Source organism: Eptatretus burgeri, chromosome 11 (assembly GCF_056783735.1).
Source record: "Eptatretus burgeri isolate ZD-2024b chromosome 11, Ebu_testis_v1, whole genome shotgun sequence".
NCBI classification, from domain to species: Eukaryota; Metazoa; Chordata; class Myxini; order Myxiniformes; family Myxinidae; genus Eptatretus; species Eptatretus burgeri.
Window position 1 is genome coordinate 96,808,610 of NC_140971.1, and position 22,488 is coordinate 96,831,097.

The 22,488-nt window shown below is 45.6% G+C and overlaps 1 protein-coding gene across 3 annotated transcripts; it reads right to left on the reverse strand.

Moving 5' to 3' along the window:
• Nucleotides 1-6,527: 6,527 nt before the first annotated feature.
• LINS1 (lines homolog 1) lies at nucleotides 6,528-21,085 on the reverse strand. Of its 3 annotated transcripts, none has more exons than XM_085847541.1 (9): nucleotides 20,815-21,085; nucleotides 20,111-20,331; nucleotides 19,742-19,828; nucleotides 16,105-16,249; nucleotides 14,341-15,579; nucleotides 13,390-13,561; nucleotides 13,013-13,044; nucleotides 7,720-7,945; nucleotides 6,528-7,566 (listed from the first exon to the last, which is right to left on the reverse strand). In XM_085847541.1, the coding sequence occupies exons 1-9, from the start codon at nucleotides 20,951-20,953 to the stop codon at nucleotides 6,882-6,884; spliced, it is 2,946 nt and encodes a 981-aa protein (XP_085703667.1). In that variant the 5' UTR covers nucleotides 20,954-21,085; the 3' UTR covers nucleotides 6,528-6,881. The 3 variants fall into 3 exon arrangements, with proteins under 3 accessions (XP_085703667.1, XP_085703668.1, XP_085703669.1); XM_085847542.1 differs by having other exon boundaries at nucleotides 20,669-20,937; XM_085847543.1 differs by lacking the exon at nucleotides 14,341-15,579.
• Nucleotides 21,086-22,488: the final 1,403 nt, after the last annotated feature.

Sequence of the window (22,488 nt, forward strand, 5' to 3'; positions counted from 1 at the left end):
CGCCAAGCACAACCGCCTCTCAACAACCACGCCATCCCCACCACAGCGCCAACCACGACATCTCACCAACATCTCCACAAACGCACAACATCGCCTCACCTTCATCTCCATTGCGCCCCCATCTTTTTGCCAGCCACGGCAAATCCCACGGACGAGCAACATCGCCGGCGACAGACGCGAGGGTTCCCTGTTAGAGCAGGAGCCGATGATTCCTGCAACGTCCGCGTGGTTGATGTCCGCACATGTCCGAGCTTCACAAAGAGATCGGATCAGAATCACAAAAGGGGCGGAGCCAGCAGGGGGTGAGAGGTGGGAGATCAAACGCACCCCCGACCCGATAAAAAGGTGCGCCGGAACACCAGTCGCGCAGTGGAAGTCTGGAGTCGAGCTGGCGTCGAGTCAGAGGAATCCAGCAGTTCGCCAAGGTTCGAGTCCAGTGAAAGGCAGTCGGGGTCGTCGGAGCGCAGCCAAGCCTGCCGCGCAGAACTGCAGGAAGGTGGAGAGCTGGAGAGAGGTCGCCAGCCAGCAACAGAACGGTCTGAGCCAACGCTGAGGAACGGGCAGGCTCTTAAAAGAGCATCAACTCTCGAAAGAGCAAAGGCCCATTCGTTCTTCTGAGGCGTCGTCGGCTAGGCCGATCCACCAGGCCACACGGCGGAGCCTGGACTAACCGAGCTGCCGTGTTTCCGACAAAACGTCAAGGGTCGCTCAGTGAGTCACCACGAGGGTGACAGGGAACCAGCCCGGCCTCTCGGAGCTCTTGCGGTCTCCACATCTCCGTGGATATTAAGGGCCTACGGGTCCAGTTCTGCCCCTCCCTTTCCTGGGGTTTCTTCGTATGAAAGTTGTGGTGCCGTTACCATAAGGTCAGGTCAGGTATGGGAGCATGTGCCAGAACAGCACGTCGCTGCGTCCACTTTCCGCCGGTACTCCAGGGGCCTCCGTCTGGCCATCCCCCAGGCAGATGCCAGGCCCATCCCCATCTCCTTGAGATGATGGTCAACCTGCTGCAACCATGAGGCACGTGGTCGGCCCACTGGCCTCCTCCACTCATGAGACTCCCTCGCTGAGAGAATCTGGTAAGCAGGATCAGCATCAGGAAAACGAGCCACATGTCCATACAGCCGCAACTGACGCTCACGGACGATGCAGGTAACAAATCTCATCCGAGTCTCTCTCAGCAACCGCTCGTTGGATACAAAATCCGACCAGCGATAGCCAAGGATTCTCCGAAGAGACCTGGTACCAAAGGAATTAAGTCTCCGTCTCAGATCCTTGGTCAGAGTCCAAGTCTCGCACCCATAGAGCACGACTGGAAGTACCAAGGACCTGAAGACTCGGACTTTCGTGCTCCCGCACAGATACCGGCAGCGCCACACCCCATGATCCAGTGAATCCATGACTCCCCAGGCCCGACCCAGACGTCTATTGACCTCTGACTCGCAGCCAGCAGAGACATGAATATCACTGCCAAGGTAAGTGAATCTCTCCACGACCTCAACATCCTCACCACAAACAGACACAGACAGGACAGCAGCATCCAAGATGTCACCGAAAGCCTGGATCTTAGTTTTGACCCAAGAAACCCGTAATCCCAGCGGCTCCGACTCCTCATTCAGCACCTCGAGGGCCCCCAAAAGGATGTCTAAAGTCTCCGCAAAGATGACTGCATTGTCTGCAAAATCAAGGTCCGAGATCTTGACATTCCCAAACGATGCACCGCAACTTGATCTCTCCGACATCCTCCCTAAAATCCAGTCCATACAAGTGCTGAAAAGTGTGGGGGCAAGTACACATCCCTGACGAACTCCAGTAACAACTGGAAATAAGTCAGAGGTGGTACCACCACACTTCACAGCACTCTCAGTACCAGAGTAGAGTTCAGACATCAGATCGATCAGTTTTGGTGGCACCCCACGAAGACCAAGAATCCTCCAGAGGACATCCCGATTCACTGAATCGAACGCTTTACAGAGATCAACATAGGCTGCAAGCAGCCCCTGCCGAAACTCTCGTCTGCGTTCGGTGAGGACACGAAGTGCAAGGATACGGTCAATCGTTGACCTCTTTGGTGTAAAGCCTGACTGCTCTGGACGCTGGTGCTCAAGCAGATGGTGGCGAACCCTATCAAGAATTATCCGAGCAAAGACCTTGCCCGGCACTGAGAGCAGCGTCACCCCGCGGTAGTTGTTGCAGTCTTGGCGATCACCCTTCCCTTTCCAGAGAGGGACAACAAGGCCCCTCTTCCAGTCAGTTGGGATGATGCCTGTGTTCCAGGCAGAGCACAAAACTGCATGCAACGACACGAGTGCAGCATTTCCACCAGCCTTGAGAAGTTCGGCATGGATGCCACAGATCCCTGGAGCTTTGCCCCGTTTCAACTGGTTCACCGCAGCCCGTGTTTCCACAAGCGAAGGTGGACCACAGTTGATTTGAGGGTCAGCAACAGGGATTGTAACATCCTTGACGTCCAACTCGACAGCTGGGGGATCAGCCTGGTACAACAGCTCAAAGTAACCGGACCTTCATTTCAGACCTTCAGCGGGCCTTCACTTCAGACTCCTCTGTCAAGAGCCTCCCACTCTCTGCTCGAACTGCAGTGCTCCGAGGGATGGGCTTGGATGAACGTAATGCGCGAATTCCCCTGTAAGCGGGACGAGAATCACCTGTCCACAGGTGATGCTCTACCCCCTCACAGATTCCTCGCACATAGGCCTCCTTGTCCACCCTCAGTGCACGTACAGTTTTACGCCTCAGCTCCCTGAACAGCTCAGCTCTGCCATTCAGCCTGGCCCTGCGACTCTGGTCAATGGTATCCAGTGTCCCTCGAGAGACAAAATTCTTCTTTGCCCTGCGGTGAGTTCCAAGACATCCACCGGCAACATCAAGGACGGTGGTCTTGAAGGCGCTCCACAACTCTTCAGGACCCCCCAAAGCACCCAGACCCCCAAGTGTCCACTCAGCCTGTTCGCAAACTCCTCAGCTACTCTCTCATCCCTGAGCTTGGCAACATCCAGCCTAGGCTGGGATGGTACCATTCTCCAGGATTTAAGGTGCAGCTTTAGAGTTGCTACAACAAGCCTGTGGTCAGTATTGAGGAACTGAGCACTCCGGTAGACCCTGCAGTTCTGGATCAGCCTCCAACGACCGTCAATGAGGACATGGTCAATCTCCTTTGCCACACCGCCAGCGTTGGAATACCAAGTCCAGCGATGAGCTTCTGGGCGCTGAAACCATGAACCAGCCACCCTAAGTCCATGACTTCTTGCAAAGTCAAGGAACTTAGTGCTATTCTGGTTCATAGTTCCTGACCCATGGGGACCAACACACACCTCATAACCATCCCTATCAGTTCCAGTCGATGCATTGAAATCCCCCAAGACTAGAAGTGTATCTCGTCTGGGGCACTGATCAACCACAGACTCGAGTGTGGCGTAGAATGCATCCTTCACGATGAGATCACTCGCCTCAGTCGGAGCATAAACAGAGACCAGGGAAATGACACCTAAGGAGTGACGAATCCTTAATCTCATAATACGCTCGTTGACCGGTGTTACCTCAATTATCATTGGGGTCAGCTTATTGGACACAGCTACAGCAACTCCTTGGGTATGGTAACCATCAGAGCGACCAGACCAATAGTAGGTGTAACCACCCACCATTATCTCGCCGCAATCCGGTCTCCGAACCTCAGAGAGAGCTGCAATCCCGATGTCCAAATGCTTGAGCTCAGATGATAACAGAGACAGGTGATCATCCTCTCTTAGGGATAGGACATTCCAGGCACCCACCCGAAGGGACCGCCTCAGGTTAACCCAAGGAGACCGCCGTCTGGTGGACGACACCTCAGCACCACTCCGACACACTCTCCCGCAATCTGACCCAGGGATGTTACCCCGTGGTTTCCCTCCGATCAAAGATTGGGGGTCCCGAAGGCTTTGCCCCAATCCCGTCATCCGGTGAGCTGCCCTGCGAAGGGAAGCTGCACAGGAGGTACTCCCACGGAGTGGGTTTTCAGATTTTTTTGCGTTTTTACGTTTTGCGGAATGAAGGGTTTTACGGTGGCCGGAGTGCAAATCCTGCCACCAACCTCCTAATAAGAAGTAACCCAACTGCAGGAGGACGTCTGCAGACACAGTTGGGCACTAGATATGGATGGCCGTTGGCTCACAAGGAGCTCCTCCGCCCTTTGACAGGTTTTGTTTTTAATCCTGCTGGGTGTCCATATCCAAACACCCCCCTCACCACAAAACCTGGTGGGGGAGACGGTTTAGTCGCCGACAACCCGACCATGGAACAGGTTAGTACAGGTTTACATGGTACCTGTAGCAGGTCACAGATCGAACCTGACCTGACATAGTTACCATAAGTAGAACTGTTAAGTGAATGTGTACAGAAATAATAGAACGGTTGTAGTTCTTTGTCTTGCTCGTGTTTTGTCCCTTACCTGCATTGCTTTATTGACTACACGATTGCATACGTGTTTGCATGCATACGTGTTACAAATAAATGTCGTGTGAATGTTCACCTGTTCGTTGCGTCCTTTCCCTTAATTGAGCTGCCGCCATTGCATTTGGGATATTAGCTGGCTTTTAAATAGCCGATAAAGTAATCGGATCCGGCGGGGCTTGGCGATATACACCGCTCGGCAAATCGCAAACGGAGCGAGCTGCTTAAGCGGCTCGTTTCCAAGCAGGTCCCATTGAGGTGTAAATCCCCAGCATTTCTGTCTGCGCGCATACTTTGGTAAATCGACAATTCTGCGATCGGACCCTGTCGCGCATGGACAGAATAGTTGGCTGATTTACGGTGTGATTAAAAACACACCCGTAGCTGGATTTCGGCGTTGATCCGAAAGCTGCGACTAAGTTTGCCACGTCCGGTGGGTGCGCGGCGGCGATTAGTTAAAAGCGGTCACTTGCACGCCAGCGTGGTGAAAAGCCACAACAATATACACACATGTATATATATATATATATATATATATATATATATATATATATATATATATATATATATATATATATACATACATACATACACACACATACACACTTCCTCCTTGCCTGACCAGACCAGTAGTTTATGCTTGTTGTTTGAATGTTATTAATTAATTATATATTGTGCTCCACAATGTGTTCAGAGTGAAAGTGTTCTTCCTTGCGTACTCTGATCAGGGGCGATCTGGTGTCTCAGGAACCTTCAAGGCAAATGTTCCACAAAAACAGAACAGGTAGATTAAAGTAGTGCGAGGGGAAACATGAGTCTGCAGCCATGAGTTCTGATCAAATTTTACTTTTACAAAACCATCGAGGACCTGAATCGATAGATCGTCATCGTTACGAAGGATGTAAATGAGGATGCACGAACCCAGACTGACATGACGACGTGTGTTCATCATCGTTACAAAGGATGTAAATGAGGGTACACGAACCCAGACTGACATGACGACGTGTGTTCGTCATCGTTACGAAGGATGTAAATGAGGATACACGAACCCAGACTGACATGACGACGTGTGTTCATCATCGTTACGAAGGATGTAAATGAGGATACACGAACCCAGACTGACATGACGACGTGTGTTCGTCATCGTTACGAAGGATGTAAATGAGGATACACGAACCCAGAATGCCATGACGACGTGTACCAGGATTTCAACAACAACCATGGCAGTGATTTTAACACGAACTCACGTTCACTCTCCCACCTGTTCACACGGTCTCGTTTGGGAGTTTCATGGGTTTCCACTAATGCTTTCTTTTCCACAGAGTAATGAGCTGTACAATATATATATATATATATATATATATATATATATATATATATATATATATATATATATATATATATATACTCGTAAAATCTCAATGTATTTACAAACGAGGAAGAGGTAACAAACAACACGGAACGTTCAAACACTGTAACTGTAAATAAAAGGATTTTATGAGAGATTTCAAACCCGTAACCGATGAGCTTTTGTGGATTTTAAAAGGTCCTGAGTTCCACAGTTGAGTGATCTCATTCATTTATTAATTCCTTCCACCCCCCCCCCCCGCCCCCTCCCAGTGGAACCAACTTCCACATTCTCTTCAATCTCATTCTTCCTTCCAGGTATTCAAGACAGTTGTTCACCACCATCACAGATCGTCCCAAATCCCAAACCATGATCTTTTCTACCCCACCCACCTCCTTCAAAATTTACACTTCACCCCTCCTGAGTTTCCTTCTGTGTCCCTCTTGTCCACCCCATGCATCCTCCCTACCCCACATTCCTCCACTGCTGTTGGTGTTTCTTCCCTCTCAATACCGTTCCTTTTATGCTGTTGCGTCCTGATCCTTTCAGTGTTCGAGCTCTTCCATGAGCCTCGACTCTATCAAATATATACACGTGTGTCAAGAATGCTTGATCACCATAAGTCTTCATCATAGTACGAGGAACTACCATGAGATTCCACGTGTTACACCGCAGCATTCTCTGCACAAGTGTAAGGTACAATTCGGTGAGACACGTAGGCAAGAACAAATTTGTTTTTGTCTTTAAACGTTGACAATAATTTAATATCTTTGTATGCTGGAAGCTAATGAGGTGTCATGAGGATTGGAGTCATGTGCTTAAATAAAATTATGAGCTTGGTTACTGTATTCTGAACATGTAAAGGCTTGTAGAAGAGCCAGACAAGCCCAATACCGGCGAGGTAGGCAAGCCCAATCATGGCAGTCATGCTAAATGCCGTTACACTGCATTCATTTGAAGAAATATTTGGTTTGTTTCGTCGTAGTCTGAATGTGAGTTATGTGAAACACAAGTCAGTGATAACAACAGTGACACAAGTATGGAGGGGAACATGGGGAGTCATTGTAAACCAACATAACACATGCTAGGATCTCTGCCTTCGGCACGCTGCCTCTAACAGGTTCAGGAGTGGTCCAGGTTGGTATGGAAACAGGTTTGCAGCTTGCAGCCGGGTGATGCGCCCAGCAAGATCGAGCAGACACTGCCGAACTAACCACCAACGTGAAGCAGAACGACACATTGCTCGATTGCTCGCTCGGCCTTGTATCCGAAATCGCCCAGGTTTGTGCTTTCCCCTCGATAAAGCCGAGATTCCTCTTCGATCATTCTTCCTATGGATCCACCCTGCTTTTGATCGCCACGGTCTTCGAGTGAACGAGCATCTTCTTCTTGGAAGCGTCCTTTGATGGAGTCTGGTTACAACTTTATTCTTCTCGAGTTTCATTTGATGGTGAAGTTCAACCTTGTGATCATTTAGTCTCTTGCTCTCCATCACACATCCCTCTTTCTCCTGTTTTCCCTCCTCTGTGTCTATATTTTCTTCTCGTGCCCTTTTGACATTACATCCATCTTCCTCTTTCTTTACGTCCTCAATTCCACTTTTGCATCTCACCACCCTACGACATGCACGTCTGTCAAACCCAGACTGTGAGCAGCTGACTTGGCTGCTGTTCTCTTCCTCACCCGAGACACCAGAGGAGCTATCGTACTCCACAAGGCGGGTCGTGGAGATCTGTTGCGGAGGTAAGCCACCTGAACTACCACTCACTCTGTAAAACACAGGCAGGGACAACAGAACTCAAAAATAAATGTTTACACAGCACCAGGAACACGTTCAGTAATTACAGAATCGAATGCAGGTGACAACAGGTAAAGCAATAAAAAAAAAAGGAAGGGAAAAAACCTAAAAGATTCAAAATTACTTTCTTCGTACTGTACGTTGACGCTCATAACGGCCAGCAGCCCAGTGTCTCGAGGCAGATTCTCTGTTCTGAAGAAACTTCAAGAAGCGCACCAAATACTCCAAGAAACGCGTCTCAGTCGAGAGCAGAAAGTCCAGAAGAACGCTGGGGTCAAAGGCCACATGCTGTAGCAGTGAAAAGAAGTGGCAACAGGGGTTCCATCCTCGGCATGAACCACCACGCAGTGCTGAAAGCAGATCAACATGTAATGAACTTGATGGACATGAGGGAAACTTGCATTTCAGTTCAGGTGAATTGACAGGATATTTTGTTCCATGTGCCCCTTTACTTCCCTTCAATGCATAAGCCAATGATGCACTCGTATCAGAGAAATGAAGAAGAAGAAGAAGAAAAAAAATTGCCAAAGATAATTAAATAAAGGAAATAAAATGCATTCATCGATGCACTCACGAAAGGCGACGATATTCATCGTGATCAATTTGCCGAATGCCATCGTAACGTGAAGTCTTTCAAATGTGCTTGTAACCACTCAAGCGATATGATGATACCATTCCTTTCATGCCGGAAATGCACAAAGGGCTCCCGAGGCAGTTTCATTGGCAAGGAGTACAGTCCTGGCCAGGTCGCCACTCCGATGCAAGTTTCCCCAAATGGTCATTCGTCCAATACACTGGTACTCATTTCGCTGACCTCGGAAGCGTGACAGGCTGAGTCAACCCCACCTGGTGTTAATTCAACACTCGACAGGGGCTAAAAAAAACTTAGGACCCTGAGGTCTCAAGCCAGCCACCTTAACCGCTAAGCCAACACCAGGTGTCAACCACTCAAGTACCATATGCTAATAACCAAAGCCTGCAAAATTTGCATGCTGAAAAACTTTATAAAACAAACTTTAAGGCTGACGCAATGGTTCCTGTACTCTGCAAAGCTAAAGCTCCAAGAGCTGGTCTTAATGGGATGATAGAACTTACAAATCAGTTTGCCCTACAAAAAAATTTTTAAAAAAAATATGGAAAACTAATATTTAAAATTTTAATACATCATTTATTTTTCTAAAATGGTCGACAAGCAAAAAGCAAAATGGTTTCTTCCAACCAGGATTTATTTTGTGGCGTGAAGTAAAGAAAACATTGTGATGCTTCCGACAAGACACAGGTCTGATCACGGAACCTTGCGGATAAGAATTGTTCTGCTTTGGCCAAAACTGCATCATACGTGGCAAAGGAAAGATTTTGTTTTGATGCAAGAGCAATGTTGAGGGTGTCAGTCTTTCACTGGAACAGAATTTTAAAAACCAATCAATGATCACGGTCGACGGGATAATCGACGATTACCTACGAGTTGTCTGGTTTGGATTCGATTCCTGACGTGACTATAAACTCCGAGTGGTGCTTCGCAGATACGACCTTGCATCATAAAGTGTGCCGTACCGCGGATGGACATTAACCTGGTTGTCCTGTGTCCTTGTATTAGTTGGATCTAAAGATCACGTGTCTTGAGTGAAGAGTCGGCGAGTTATCGCCGGTACCTTGAACAAATTACTAATTCCTTCTTAAACTATTTCGGCAACCTGCACTTGTGGCAGGAATGGCGAGTAATTGTAAGAGAGGCCTTCATTCTACATTGCACTGAAAATTGGACTGATCTGAATGAATGAATGTCCACAAAAACTTTTTCGTCAGTTCTCCAGTTCGAGGGTGAGGTGCACGCGACGATGATCAAACTTCGATATTTCGGAAACCGATTATAATCATCAGGAAAACCCGTTTGTGGAATCGGCAACGTGACAACTACGTATTTGTGGCTTTGAAACCAGTTATTTTGAAGGTCCGTTAAAAATTGGTGTTTTTGCTATTTTGAAACACGAGTGTGTTCCCTATCAGTCAAAAAAAAGGGACATCAGGTTGCTTGGATAAAGAGGGCAAAGGAGATTATTGATGCAGAATTATTTGTAAAAGTGCCCTTGAGTTTGTTCCCCAAACTGGAGGACACCCCAGGGTAAAGGCAGTTTATAACTTGGACTGGCCTTGGAATTGTTTTGATTTAACATGTAGACAATCTGATAAACAAAAGGGAAGCTGGTATATTTTTATGCGAGTACAGTACGAGTAGTAGATTGAATGTTGACAGGTAGAGGAAGGAAATGCGAGAAATGAAATGTAAATGACCATTTTGGTGTTCGCTTATGAGCACATAGTTCATGATGTTAAGATCCCATGTTCAAATATCATAAACAGTATGATGTGGGTTTGTCCACTGTCTCTTAATGTCCTTGTTGGTCACATAAAAGAACACCGAAGTCTCCCCTCCTGCCCTTCTTCCATACCTTATACCTGTGCCAGAGCCTGAGACAAGTGGAAAAAATAAAATCCAAATCATGTTTATACGGCTGTTAACTCGGTGTTAAACACTTATTGAGTCGCCGAATAAAGATAAAATCTATGTTTACATAATTATTTTGATTTACTTCCAAGCAATCAGAAATTTCAGACTCTCGCCAGGACTTGTTTTATGTGCTGGTGGGTTATATAATCAACGGCACTCAGAGTACATACCTCCACCAGGCTGAACAGTTTACATTTTGTAAGTTCTTGTACAGCTTGTTCTTGTCACCGAACCAACTCATCCACAACTTTTTGAAACATCATGCTATCCATCGTTTTTAGCCATACCACTCAATGGTGAAGAATCACTTTGAAAATGTAAAAACTCTCGAATCCGGATCCGAATCTTCACCAAAATCGAATCGATTTGTCCTCGTCAGTCGTCACAGACCCAACCTGTCCACCAAGTTTCATCCGAATCTGTCCACAATTTTGAGACACACAGACAGACAGGGGTGAAAACATAAACTTTGTCCACCTTCGGTGGCAGAGGTAATCAGAGATGTAATTAAATGTAATTAGTAGACATACTCATCTGCCAAGTGTACTTATTTAATAGACGTACTCATCGCTTCAGTACGTAATTAATAAACGTACTAACATCCCATTATCATTATGTACCATTTTTATTATTATATTGTACCACAAGTAAAAAACCACCAGTCGCTTTGCTGACGGGAATACTGAGTGGGGGGCATAGATAGGTTGGGGGTGGGGAGGAGAGAGAGAGAGAGAGAGGGGGGGGGTGGGGGAAGAATGAGTTGGAAGGAAAAGAGAGGAGGGAGGGGTTATGAGGAGGGGTGGGAGAGCAAGGAGGGAGGGAGGGATGGGGGTGAGGGAAAGGAAGACAGTGTGAGATGAAAGTCAGGGAAAGCAGACGTGTGGTGGAGCGTTAATTATGATTCATACCGTCTCATCAAAATCATTCTACAAAGAATGATAGTGAAGATGGAAACAAAATAATGTCTGAAATCCATTTTCTACTGGTCAGACTATAAATACTGCCCAGAGACAATACCACCCAGACATGTCCGGAAATAAGCAGTCTGGAGACAAACACTGCTTTGACACGTCTGGAGACAAACACCGCCTGTACACGTCCAGAGTCAAGCTGTCCGGAGATAAACACTGCTCGTACACATCAGGAGACAAACTCCCATCTGGACATAAACACCACCTGGACACATCTGGAGAGGAAGAGAGAGACAGACAGACAGACAGACAGACACAGAAGGAGACAGAGGTGTGGGAGGAGAGTGCTGCACTGTATTGGGAGGCGGTAGAGCAAGGATGGGACAAAGAGAAAGGGGTGGGGGTAGTGGAGTGAGCAGAAACAAAATGTTATGATTTATGAACATGAAAAAACACACACACACACACACACACACACACACACACACACACACACACACACACACACACACACACACACACACACACTTTAATAGTACGTAATTAATCGACGTGTTCTGTGCGGACAGACAAACAGGCAGCCCCAAATGCAATGGCCTCTCCTCTGGCGAGGGTAACGAAAGGTGAGGAAACTTTAGATTTAGTTCCTCACCAATCCAGCGCAAACTTTTTGTCAAAAATACAAACAATGTCCGATGTATAAATAATAAGGCAGTGTCTGTCTGGTTTCCTATCTTCTCTCAACGATTTGCGGATCATCACCAGACCTCGGAGGCATAATTAACAAAGTGCTAAAAATCGGATTACGGCGTGGCGTCTAAATTTACTTACAACTCCTCCATTTATTCCGTACCGTCGAGTCGAGAGTAAACTTTTGTCAGTGCTTTTTCTATACCGGATGACAACACGGCATTCCAATGGCCGTTGCTTCAAGCCCAACCATCACAGGATTGTTGTTGCTGCTGTTGTTGGTGTTGCTGTGTTCTTCTTCTTCACTGGCCCTCCCGTCCTATGAAATTCTACACATCCCATCCATCCATTGGGACCATACTTTGTGCAGAGCGTTGGTGCTGCCTAAGCAGTGTCCTTGGCTATTGGACACAATCCTGGACGGGTCGCCACTCCGACACAGGATACCAGCAAGCTGGCACTCATTTTGCCGACCTCGGAAGGATGACAGGCAGAGTCAACCCCACCTGGTATTAATTCAACAGCCGGGTGGGATTTGAACTCAGGACCCTCGGATCCAAAGCCCACCACCCTAACCATTAAGCCAACACCAGGCATACATCCCATCTCCCATCCATAACAGGTATATCCACTCGTTGAAAATAAATTTTGAACTCCAAAATATAAATCGACATGAATATGTCACTGGATATGATGCTTCCATCCACGTCGTTTACATCCACAGTGTAAACGCACACAAGCGAACTGGACTCTCATTCCCAGCTGAAGGATGCTGTTCGGTTCGAGATGCAGCATTCCCTTAAACTACAACAGGGAGAAATATACATTTTCTTTCAAAGTCAAATCCAAATCAAAATGAGAACAAACCTGTGACAGTTGAGAGACAAGAAAGCTAGCGAATGACTTATCCTACCATTCTCGAGAATACAACATCCAGCCTTCCATCGAACAGGGTTCAAATCTGCTTTGCTCCCGTGATCCAACAGGATTCGGTGCATTCTCGCTGACAAGTCAGAAGTTAATTAAAGGTAGTCCCTCAACACTACTCTCTCATTCTAACATTCTTTTGGGATCTTATTTTTATCTTTCTTCTTCTCATCTTTCCCTTACTTTTCAATGGACAACTTTTGCTCCTTTGTAACCAACCGTGCTTCTACAAGCGTGCTGGAAGTAACGCTCGTGGCCAATGTTGTTGGCCTGTTTCACTTTTCTCACATATTAACAGAAGTTGTATCAACCTTTCCTCAAGCTCCAAGAGCTGTTTAATCGGGTAAAGATGCTGACGAGTGAAGGAATTTGATACTCACATGGGAACGATGTACGAATGGAACGAGTGACGCTGGGAAGGAAGTTGGGATAGAGAGATGTATGAGTACATAATATACACTTGCAGTGAACCTGACAATTTTCATCACAGGCCAAGCTATAATCCCCTCGGAAATTGTAACCCCCAAGACCTTTCCAAAAATTCCATCCTGTATTCTAAACTTGGATTAGCCATTCCTTTAGCCATATAGGATATCGCTGGCTTCATTCCAACCATATTTTAACCCCAGTTCCAATCCTAAATTGAGATCGATGCTAATACAAGACCATAACCCTCCTCCGCCTTCCTTTTAACAGTCTTTCCCGTCATCACCCTCCTCCTCACGTCATTCTCTGCACGGATGAAACACTGTTTTACCCCAGCTGCCAAAGTTGTATTGCAGCCAATAAGGCCTCCACAAGGTCGTCATCCTGGTCTCCAAAGATCCGCAGCAACCAAGAACAGGGCCGGCAGTCAAAACTCGAAGCGTTGTCGTTGAGCAATCTCGTCACGGCAAACTTCTGGGTTTCCAAGCAGCTCTGCCACACCACTACCAAATAAAAAAGACTCCACGTTAAGCCGTTAATACCCGATACTTCACCTTGGATTACTTAGGGGTGAACTCAATACACTTCATCGTCGATAGTATGGGACACTGCATGCACTCTAGAAATTAACTACACCATCCCACATGTGGACATTTTCCTGACACTAGAAAGACACCTGTGCTTTATAAAGGTGTTTTAATGTGACATTATGGACAATGATACACAACCAACGTAAATGTAATACACCAACGAAGGTTCTTATGTCTCGCAGCACGGCAACGAACATCGCCGAATTGCCGTGTCTGTTGAGAATCGGGGGACGACCAAGCCAGAGTGAAACTTAAGCACAAACACACCACTCTGGGACGTCTCGGAACACCAACTGAGGGTCAGAGTGAACGGATCACAATTGCATTTACAGTTGCTCTAAAAGAAGAATAATGCAATGTAAGATCACATGTTTACAAAAAGTTGGTACAAAGTGCAAGAAATTGAAATATATCGTTGTGAATGAGTAACCAAGCACATTTCAATACTGTCCCAAAACTTTTGTTAACTTAGTGTATTATGTATTCAAAAGTATGGCACAATTGTTCACTCTCCCCCAACCCTCCCCTTTCCTCCTATCCTTCCCTACTCTTGTGAAGCACAACCAGAGTCACACATCCTTATGTACCGATAATAACTTTCTTTATACAAATAGTCATAGTGTTGACAATGCACCAAATATTAACAATAAAGTCTCTTCGCTGTTGATCGCACACATTTTAAAAAGACTCACATTGCGATGAGTCTTGCTTTTTGGCACAGGTGACAGCCGCTGACAGACTGGCCAAGATCACAGCTCTGGTCTCTCCAAGATCACCAATTGCATCCTCCTGCTCAACAGGAGCGGCATTTGCCTGTTCATTGATAGAGCCTGTGAAGCTACACACCCTTCGTTCAGCAGGTAGTTCCTGGAGCCACCCCATGGTTATCGACTTGAGCAAGGCCTTCACCGATGATAAACACAAGTGTTCTTCGGTTCCATCGCAGCATCTCTGAGAGATCGTACGATCACTTTGGATTTGGCTATACTGTTCATTGATATCTAAAAGTTCCCTTCTGTCAGACTGTTTGATTAGGTCTGGACCATTGATCAGCCTCTCTTCAATCCTTCCCACTAAAGTGTACATCTTGTTTCTCCACATTGGATTCGCACAATCAGAGTCAGTAGACAATGGTGTGGCAGCGCCGTTTGTCTGTAGCGGTGTATCCGAGTCGTGCAGCGTGTAAACCCTCGGATCCGAACACCTCTGCAATCTCACCTCTTCGATCACTCCTGGGAGATTTTCAGGAACATCACGTTCCTGGCATGAAGATCCTTTCACACGACCCTGCTGTCCATTCGATCGACTTTTTGTGCTGCCGTTAGGAAACCCAAACTGAATTTCTTCATGCCGTGATGTCTGGTAACGACGGAGCAAAAACCGCTTAATTAGCATCAAAACCTTGTGGCGCACTGGTATCGGCAGGGTTGGGATTTCCCACAAAAACCGAGGATCCAACAAGACTTGAGAATGAGGAATAAATGACAAATCACAATGAAGAAAAGACTCGAGGAGGTCCACAAAGGCAAGACTTGGAAGTGTAGCATCGGTGGCTGCTTGCTCGTTACCTCCAAAGCATTCAACTTGTCCTACAGATTCTGCACGTAAATCACGTGATCCATAGTCAGCACTATCAAGAACACTTGAAAACATTTTGGAAACGATGCTGGATGGAGAGCGTATAATGGAGGTGGCAGGGAAAGCGGAAGAAGAAGAAGAAGAAGAAGAAGAAGAAGAAGAAGAAGAAGAAGAAGAAGAAGAAGAAGAAGAGATAGTCGGAGACAAAGACAAGGAAATAGTAGGTTTAAGTTTTCTGGTCTCATTGATCTCTTCTTGAGATGAAGATCTTGAAGATGCAGATGGGAAGAAGCAGGAAGAAAAGAGAAGTTGCCACACTGACTGCAGGTGTGTTGCCAGGAAGGTCACAGCATCTTGGGGAGGAGGGTTGCAGACAATAAGATATGATAAACATCATCGTTAAGCCGCGGTTGGTGATTACCCCAGGATTTCCCGCAATCATTTCAAGATTTTCTTCGTTACAAGAACATTTATGGAGAACAAAAGGAATCGTGTTCACACACACACACACATCACATCTGGATCTTATCCAGATCCATTTTATTCTATCGATCCACATCCTATTGATCTTGCATGCAACATTTTATTGACGATCCATCGTTGCATCCACAGTGTATTTACAGAATCTATGGCAGAGATCTTTTTATTCTTGAACACAGACCAAACCTTCACCTTACGAACATCTTGTATGAATTTGAAAGTCAACACTTTATTCTTTTCTACTTTTTCAAATTGCCAAACGTTTATTATTTTAATTACATGTATACGTCTCGCAAGCTCGAACTCAGCAGTGAATGTACGGCCCGAGTCCTCGAAATGCTGACCCTTAGTCCTCTAAAGACGCTGAATTTCCACAATCACCCAGGACCACATCTTACCGGTGTGCGGCAAAGAAGGTGAGCTGTGGCCGAGTGCACGCACAAGGTCAGCCGTAGCTCGGATACTGGGTAAGAGTCGTGCAACACTAACATTTTCACACAAACGATGCAGGCAACTCCGAAGCCAACCATATTCCAGAGGGTCCTGCAAAAACCCCAAAAAAATTAAAAAGTATAAATTGACATTCATAAATAAACTCAAAGTTTTGTAAATCAAAGCAAGCCAACGAAATTGTTCACAATGGAATGAACTAAGCAAAGCCGTAACAATAAAATCCTTCCTTTCTTATTTGAGCCTGGTGCTGGCTTAACGGTCAAGGTGACTGACTCAACACCTTAACAACAGTCCTTAGTTTGAGCCCCTGTCGTGCTGTGAAAAATAACATCAGGTCGGTTGACTCAGCCTGGCATCCTTTCGAGTTCGGCAAAATGAACATCGGCTTATTGGGAAGAACGAACCATTCGAGTATCCTGCATTGGAATGGCGACCCGTTCAGGATTGTACCCCCCCGAGCAAAAAAACCAAAGCCCAATGCGTTTGAGGACACAAAGAGGAGTGCTTCTTCTTCTTTCTTTATAACTTGACACACTTCTCACTAATAAACGTCTACAATCCGTGAACAATTTAAATTAGCATCCCAAAGGTGACTTCTTCTTGCAAAACCGAAGCCTATCTCCATCTCATCTCATCACAGATTATATCCATTAACTGTATGTTGGTGGCTCAAAAAGGTTGCACTCCCAATTCCCATCCCAAATATCATGGAACTCCGTTAGAGATTCACCCGTCGAGTGAAAGCTCAAGGAGTTGCACGGGAGATGTGAGATGTTGGAATGTATTCAGAAACTCTTTGTTGTCTCACGGTAACGGGCAATAACGACTACAAATCCCTTTCCCACAAACAGTCAATTTTGATGTCTGACAAAAGTGAACAACGACCTACAAGCAGCAACAGCTTATTGAATGACAACCATTTTCATGCGACAATAATTACCCGCACCAACAAAGATGATGGAGGTTATGTTTTCACCCGTCTGTGAGCAGGATATCTCAAAAGGTTAAAGGTCCCATGTCACTCAAAAGCACTGAAATTGCATATATATATATATATATATATATATATATATATATATATATATATATATATATATATATATATATATATATATATATATATATATATATATATAATGTCCTATAGGAGTTTTTCATCGTGATTTCTGATCTGACAATGTTTTTTCACAATGCTCGTTCTGTAAAATGAAAAAAAAAAAAAACCTCTTCGGGAACGCCCCGAAAAATTCTGCCGAAATCTACTGAACGATGCGTAACCCGCATGACGTCATCTCCAGAACAACAAAGGCTGCACACAAATTACTCGGGTTGGTGGTCTACATGATTCTATTGGCTTCCTGTGTGTTTCCACATTCGATTGGTCGACTCAAACGCTTCGTTCATTTCTGCTTAAAAAAAATCAAACATTTGGTTTTGAATAATGGATGACATGGACTTTGATTTGTCTGGTAGTGACAGTGTGAGAAAAATGAAGGATTTTGGTCTGAATCAGATGGAGAATTGTCGGATAATGTAGTCACGGGAGGTGAAGTTCAGGCAGCTGGAAATGAAATACGGCCTTACCAGTTCGAGCCCGAAGCAGGACAAGCAGAGGAAACTGGCGATGAAATTCCCGGCGTTCATGATGATCGGGAGGACATCGAAGGAAGACTCGGAAATAACAACTGGTGAGACTAAATCATATTCGTAATTCAATAATGTAAATTCGACTTGCATACTGATCGATATCAGAAATATTTTAGTGAAGTGATGTGACCAGCACAGCACAGTGGACATGTTGCTCCACGGTGAATGAATCGCAAGCAAGGCCAGCCCATGTCATCAGCCGTATCTCTCCGCGCATAAAACGAAGCAATCTGGCTGTCCGGATACGATGAAAACTTGTGTGTAGAACACACCTTGCGACACAATTGTCTAGAGTAGTCCGATAAATCTGACGTTCTGTTGCATTTTTATTTATTTTATTCCTACTGTTGTCATGTAGCGCCAGTAGAAAACAATGAAGAAAAGAGAATAATAAAAGAAAGCAACAGCACTTCAGATTTATCGGACTAGTCGGACGGACGACGGATTTATCGGACGACATTGCTTTTGATGATGGGTACTGCATCAGGTTTCAGTCTCCTCAACTTCTTCAAACTGATCAGCGAATAGAGCCTGTGATCAAAGTCACTGTCTTCGAGGTGGGCGCTGCAAATGACGCTCGTGTCGCTGGGGCCTTCCCAGTTTCCCCTCGTCAGCTTCACTTTCAATGTCCATATTCTCTGAAGATTCTCATCTTTCGGGAATACGTGAAGGCTTACACCGTCTTTGGTTGTATTGCTGCATCCTGCTGCGATACATCTTGCAGGCATTTTCGAAAGTAAGGCTAAAACTCTTAAAAACTTTCGCGAAACAATCACAGGAATTAAGACGATCAGTGAGATAGCAAACACATGTGCACAATGCATTTGTACGTACTTTATACGGAGCGCGACGTCTCATCAATCGACTCTGAGTGAGTCGCGTTCTGGAGATGACGTCAACGGTCACGTGACCTGCGGTTCGCTGAACTCCGCTTTTTTGAGGGGCGTATCAAGTTGTGAAAAGCACTACAAATGTTCAAAATATTGGTCTAATTATCCCATTGTTGATTTAAAAAAAGAAACATGGGTAATTTTTTTCACTGGGAAGGTCAAGTTAATATATAAATAACCAGAAACTTTTGAATTACATGGGACCTTTAAGGATGGAATCAGATGAAACTTGGTGGACAGGTTGGGTGTGTGACAAGGACCAATGTAATCCATTGGGACCATGCTCTGTACAAAGCGTTGGTGCTGCCGAAACAGTCCCCTGCGCTATTGTGCACAATCCTGGACAGGTCACCCACTCCGACAGAGGATACTCAAATGGCTCAATCATCCCAGCAAGCCGGTACTCATTTTGCTAACCTCAGAAGGATGACGAGTTGAGTCAACCCCGCCTGGTATCGATTCAGCTGCCAAGCAGGATTTGAACTCAGGATCAGAGGATCCCAAGCCCACCACCCTATCCGTTAAGCTAACATGAGGCATGCAAGGACCAATTGATTAGAGTTTGGTGAAGATCCGAATCTGGATACGAGGAATTAAATAAATTTTCTTCGATACTTCGCGATTGACATGGCAAAAAAACGATACGTAGCACGATATTTCAGTTGTGGATGGATTTAGACAAAATGAGACGGACGAGTTCGGTTGGTGACAAGAACAAGCCGATTAGATTTCGGTTCAGCTCTGGATCCAGGTCCGGCCTTTCAGCGGGATACAAAACGTAAACTGTTCATCATGGCGGAGGTTTGCCTTCTACCGAGGGTCATTCTTGGCTTAATATGTAATACCATTATGCCACTGTTGTATAGTCATCGACACTAAACAATTAGTGATGCATTCATAATCCAAAGGTTTACAACTTCCTTATTAATAAATGTTTTTTTTGGTTTTTGGGTTATCTCGAGAGATGAGCAGTAAGCCGCGGCTTGTTTTCACAGAGTATCAAGCGAGCCATTGCGACCCAAGATGCAAGGATGAGGCTCGGTACCCAGTAGAGTAAGGAAGAGGTCACGGCGGAGGCACAGCGTGCGGCGTGGTACGAGAGCAAAACCGACGGAGAATCCAACATGGCATCCTGAATGAGAAACACAACACAGATCAGTCTGTTAAGTACAACACACTTCACTGCAACTTTCCTTACATTCCCCAATCCTCCCCTTGCCTTCGCTTTCATCCCCATCCCTCAAAACTTCATCTCTTTGTCCTTAAGTGCTTCATGCAAACTGGTATCAACAGAACGACGATTTCAGGAATCGCTTCTCTCCGAGTGGAATGTCCAAAACGTGTCAGCGTACCATTTGCCTGCGATTATACAATATTCATCATTTAACAGCTTACATTCAATCGCACCACCTACCAAATGCACAAACAGCTCATTCTGATGCACCAGAGTGTGCAGCAGAGTCAAGGTGTACGTTTGATGCTTTTTGCCTTCCGGGGATACCCTGGGGGTATTCCCCAAGCAGAGGACGCCCGCCAGCCTGTACATGATCGTGAGCCGGAGGAGTTGCACGTCCTGCGATTCCGTCTCTTTTGGAGAATAACTCGTACCCGGGTCTCTTGTGTACGTCTGTTGTTCTGTAAACACATAAAGATGACAGTTTGCTCAACATTGAGCCATCTAACCCGGATTAGATCTGACGGGGTAAAAACTCAATGCCTCATGTTGGCTTCACGGTTACAGGGTTCAAATTCCCACTCGGATGTTCAACTAATACGAGGTGGGGTTGACTGTGCCCGTGACCGCCCTGTCGATGTAAATACATATCCTTCGAGCCGTGACTCGAATTTACGTCGTACAAGGTAAATGCATCGTCAAGGTCGTTCACTTTGGACGGGGATGCAAGCAAGCAAGCAAGCAAGCAAAGCCGGCTGTCTTAAATTTAGCGCGTGCACATTAAAGATCACGTGCTACCTTTCGAAAGCAGGAGGCCATTGTGTGCCGCCGTGTCCAAGTCTTCCTCCAGGTACTTTGTGTGTAATCACAGACAGGTTCGCAGGTTCGCTAATCGCTCACATTTAACGTGTTATCAAGATTGCGTCGCGCGTGCCGACACCTGCCTCGAGGACACAGAAGCGATGCCACGTGCTCGTCGTTATCGTTATCGTCACCGACACGACCATTGCCAGCGAGGACGGCGTCGAAGAGGACGCGAAGCTGATGGACGGTGCCAGCCGACTGAGGAAGCCGCTCGGACATCACCGCGAGCCGTTCGTTACATCGCAGCAACCCGACCGTCCCTCACCTCATGGTGACCTCCCTTCTCCACTGATTAATTTTTAAATAACCACGAACGTTCGGTATTTTTAAAACTTCATGTTTTGCGTGAACGGTCGAATTCGGTTTATTTGAAAAACGCGTAATGACGTTTTTTTTTTTATTATTATTACGATGTCACACACGGACACGGTGTGCTGGGCATTAATCCTCACGAGGGTGCGAGCCGAGCAAACGGCGCTCCTTTGGCCCGCATATGAAACACCGCTTAACGCGAGCGTATTGGCGAATATTCATCACGAAGCGTCCAAATCACAGAAGAAATTTAAAAATGACCCGAAGTGACTTCAATAATCCCGTCTCATCATCGTTTAACGTTGTACAGTTCATTTGCAATCATAGGCGGTGTATGCGATGTGGACGTCATGGAAATTAATCGGAAACCTTTTTCTTTTTTTTACTCTCCGTTTATACCCGTTGACCATGAACACCGTGCGCTGTGCGTCCACAACCTAGTATTACCAGTCATCCAGACTTGACTTGGTTACCGTTTTCCTGATGATGGGAATTTGGAAAACGTTCATTCAAAATGTGCAAACCGGTCACGTGACTTGTGCGTCACCAATCAAAACGCCGAGGATGGACCGAGCGGTTTGGGCGCAGGCGGGACCAGTTCGTTGGTTTTGGTTGTGTGTTGTGTGTTGTGTGTTGTGTGTTGTGTGTTGTGTGTTGTGTGTTGTGTTGTGTGTTATCTCCACCAACTAAGGTGGATGGACGTTGTTTTCACCCCCTGTTCGTGTCTGTCTGTTTGTGAACAAAATATCTCAAAGTTGTGGATGGATTGGGACGAAACTTGGTGGACGAGTTGGTTTGGTGACAAAAACAAACTGATTTAAGATTTCAGTTCAGATCCAGTCTATCAGTGGGATAGAACATGTAATCACTAATCAGTGGTGTTAGTTAAAGTGTGGATAAAGGTGGTAATATGAACTAGTGTTGCTGGTTAAGGTGTGGATAAAGGTGGTAATATGAAATATTGCTGGTTAAGGTGTGGATAAAGGTGATAATATGAACTAGTGTTGCTGGTTAAGGTGTGGATAAAGGTAATAATATGAACTAGTGTTGCAGGTTAAGGTGGTAATATGAAGTGTTGCTGGTTAAGGTGTGGATAAAGGTAATATGAACTAGTGTTGCAGGTTAAGGTGGTAATATGAAGTGTTGCTGGTTAAGGTGTGGATAAAGGTAATAATATGAACTAGTGTTGCAGGTTAAGGTGGTAATATGAAGTGTTGCTGGTTAAGGTGTGGATAAAGGTAATAATATGAACTAGTGTTGCAGGTTAAGGTAATAATATGAAGTGTTGCTGGTTAAGGTATGGATAAAGGTAATACTATGAACTAGTGTTGCTGGTTAAGGTAATAATATGAACTAGTGTTGCTGGTTAAGGTAATAATATGAATTAGTGCTAGTTAAGGTGTGGATGAAGGTAATAACATGAAATAGTGTTGCTGGTTAAG

Bases quoted from the DNA above. Each gene is read 5' to 3' on its own strand.
- LINS1 (XM_085847541.1), bottom strand. From the start codon at position 20,953: ATGTCCGAGCGGCTTCCTCAGTCGGCTGGCACCGTCCATCAGCTTCGC. The intron at 13,045-13,389 runs GTAAAACAGTGT...CTTCCTTCCCAG, and splicing joins ATACAACTTTGGCAGCTGGG to CGTCACTCGTTCCATTCGTA. The intron at 7,567-7,719 runs GTAATTTTGAAT...TGTGTTTTACAG, and splicing joins CAACGTACAGTACGAAGAAA to AGTGAGTGGTAGTTCAGGTG.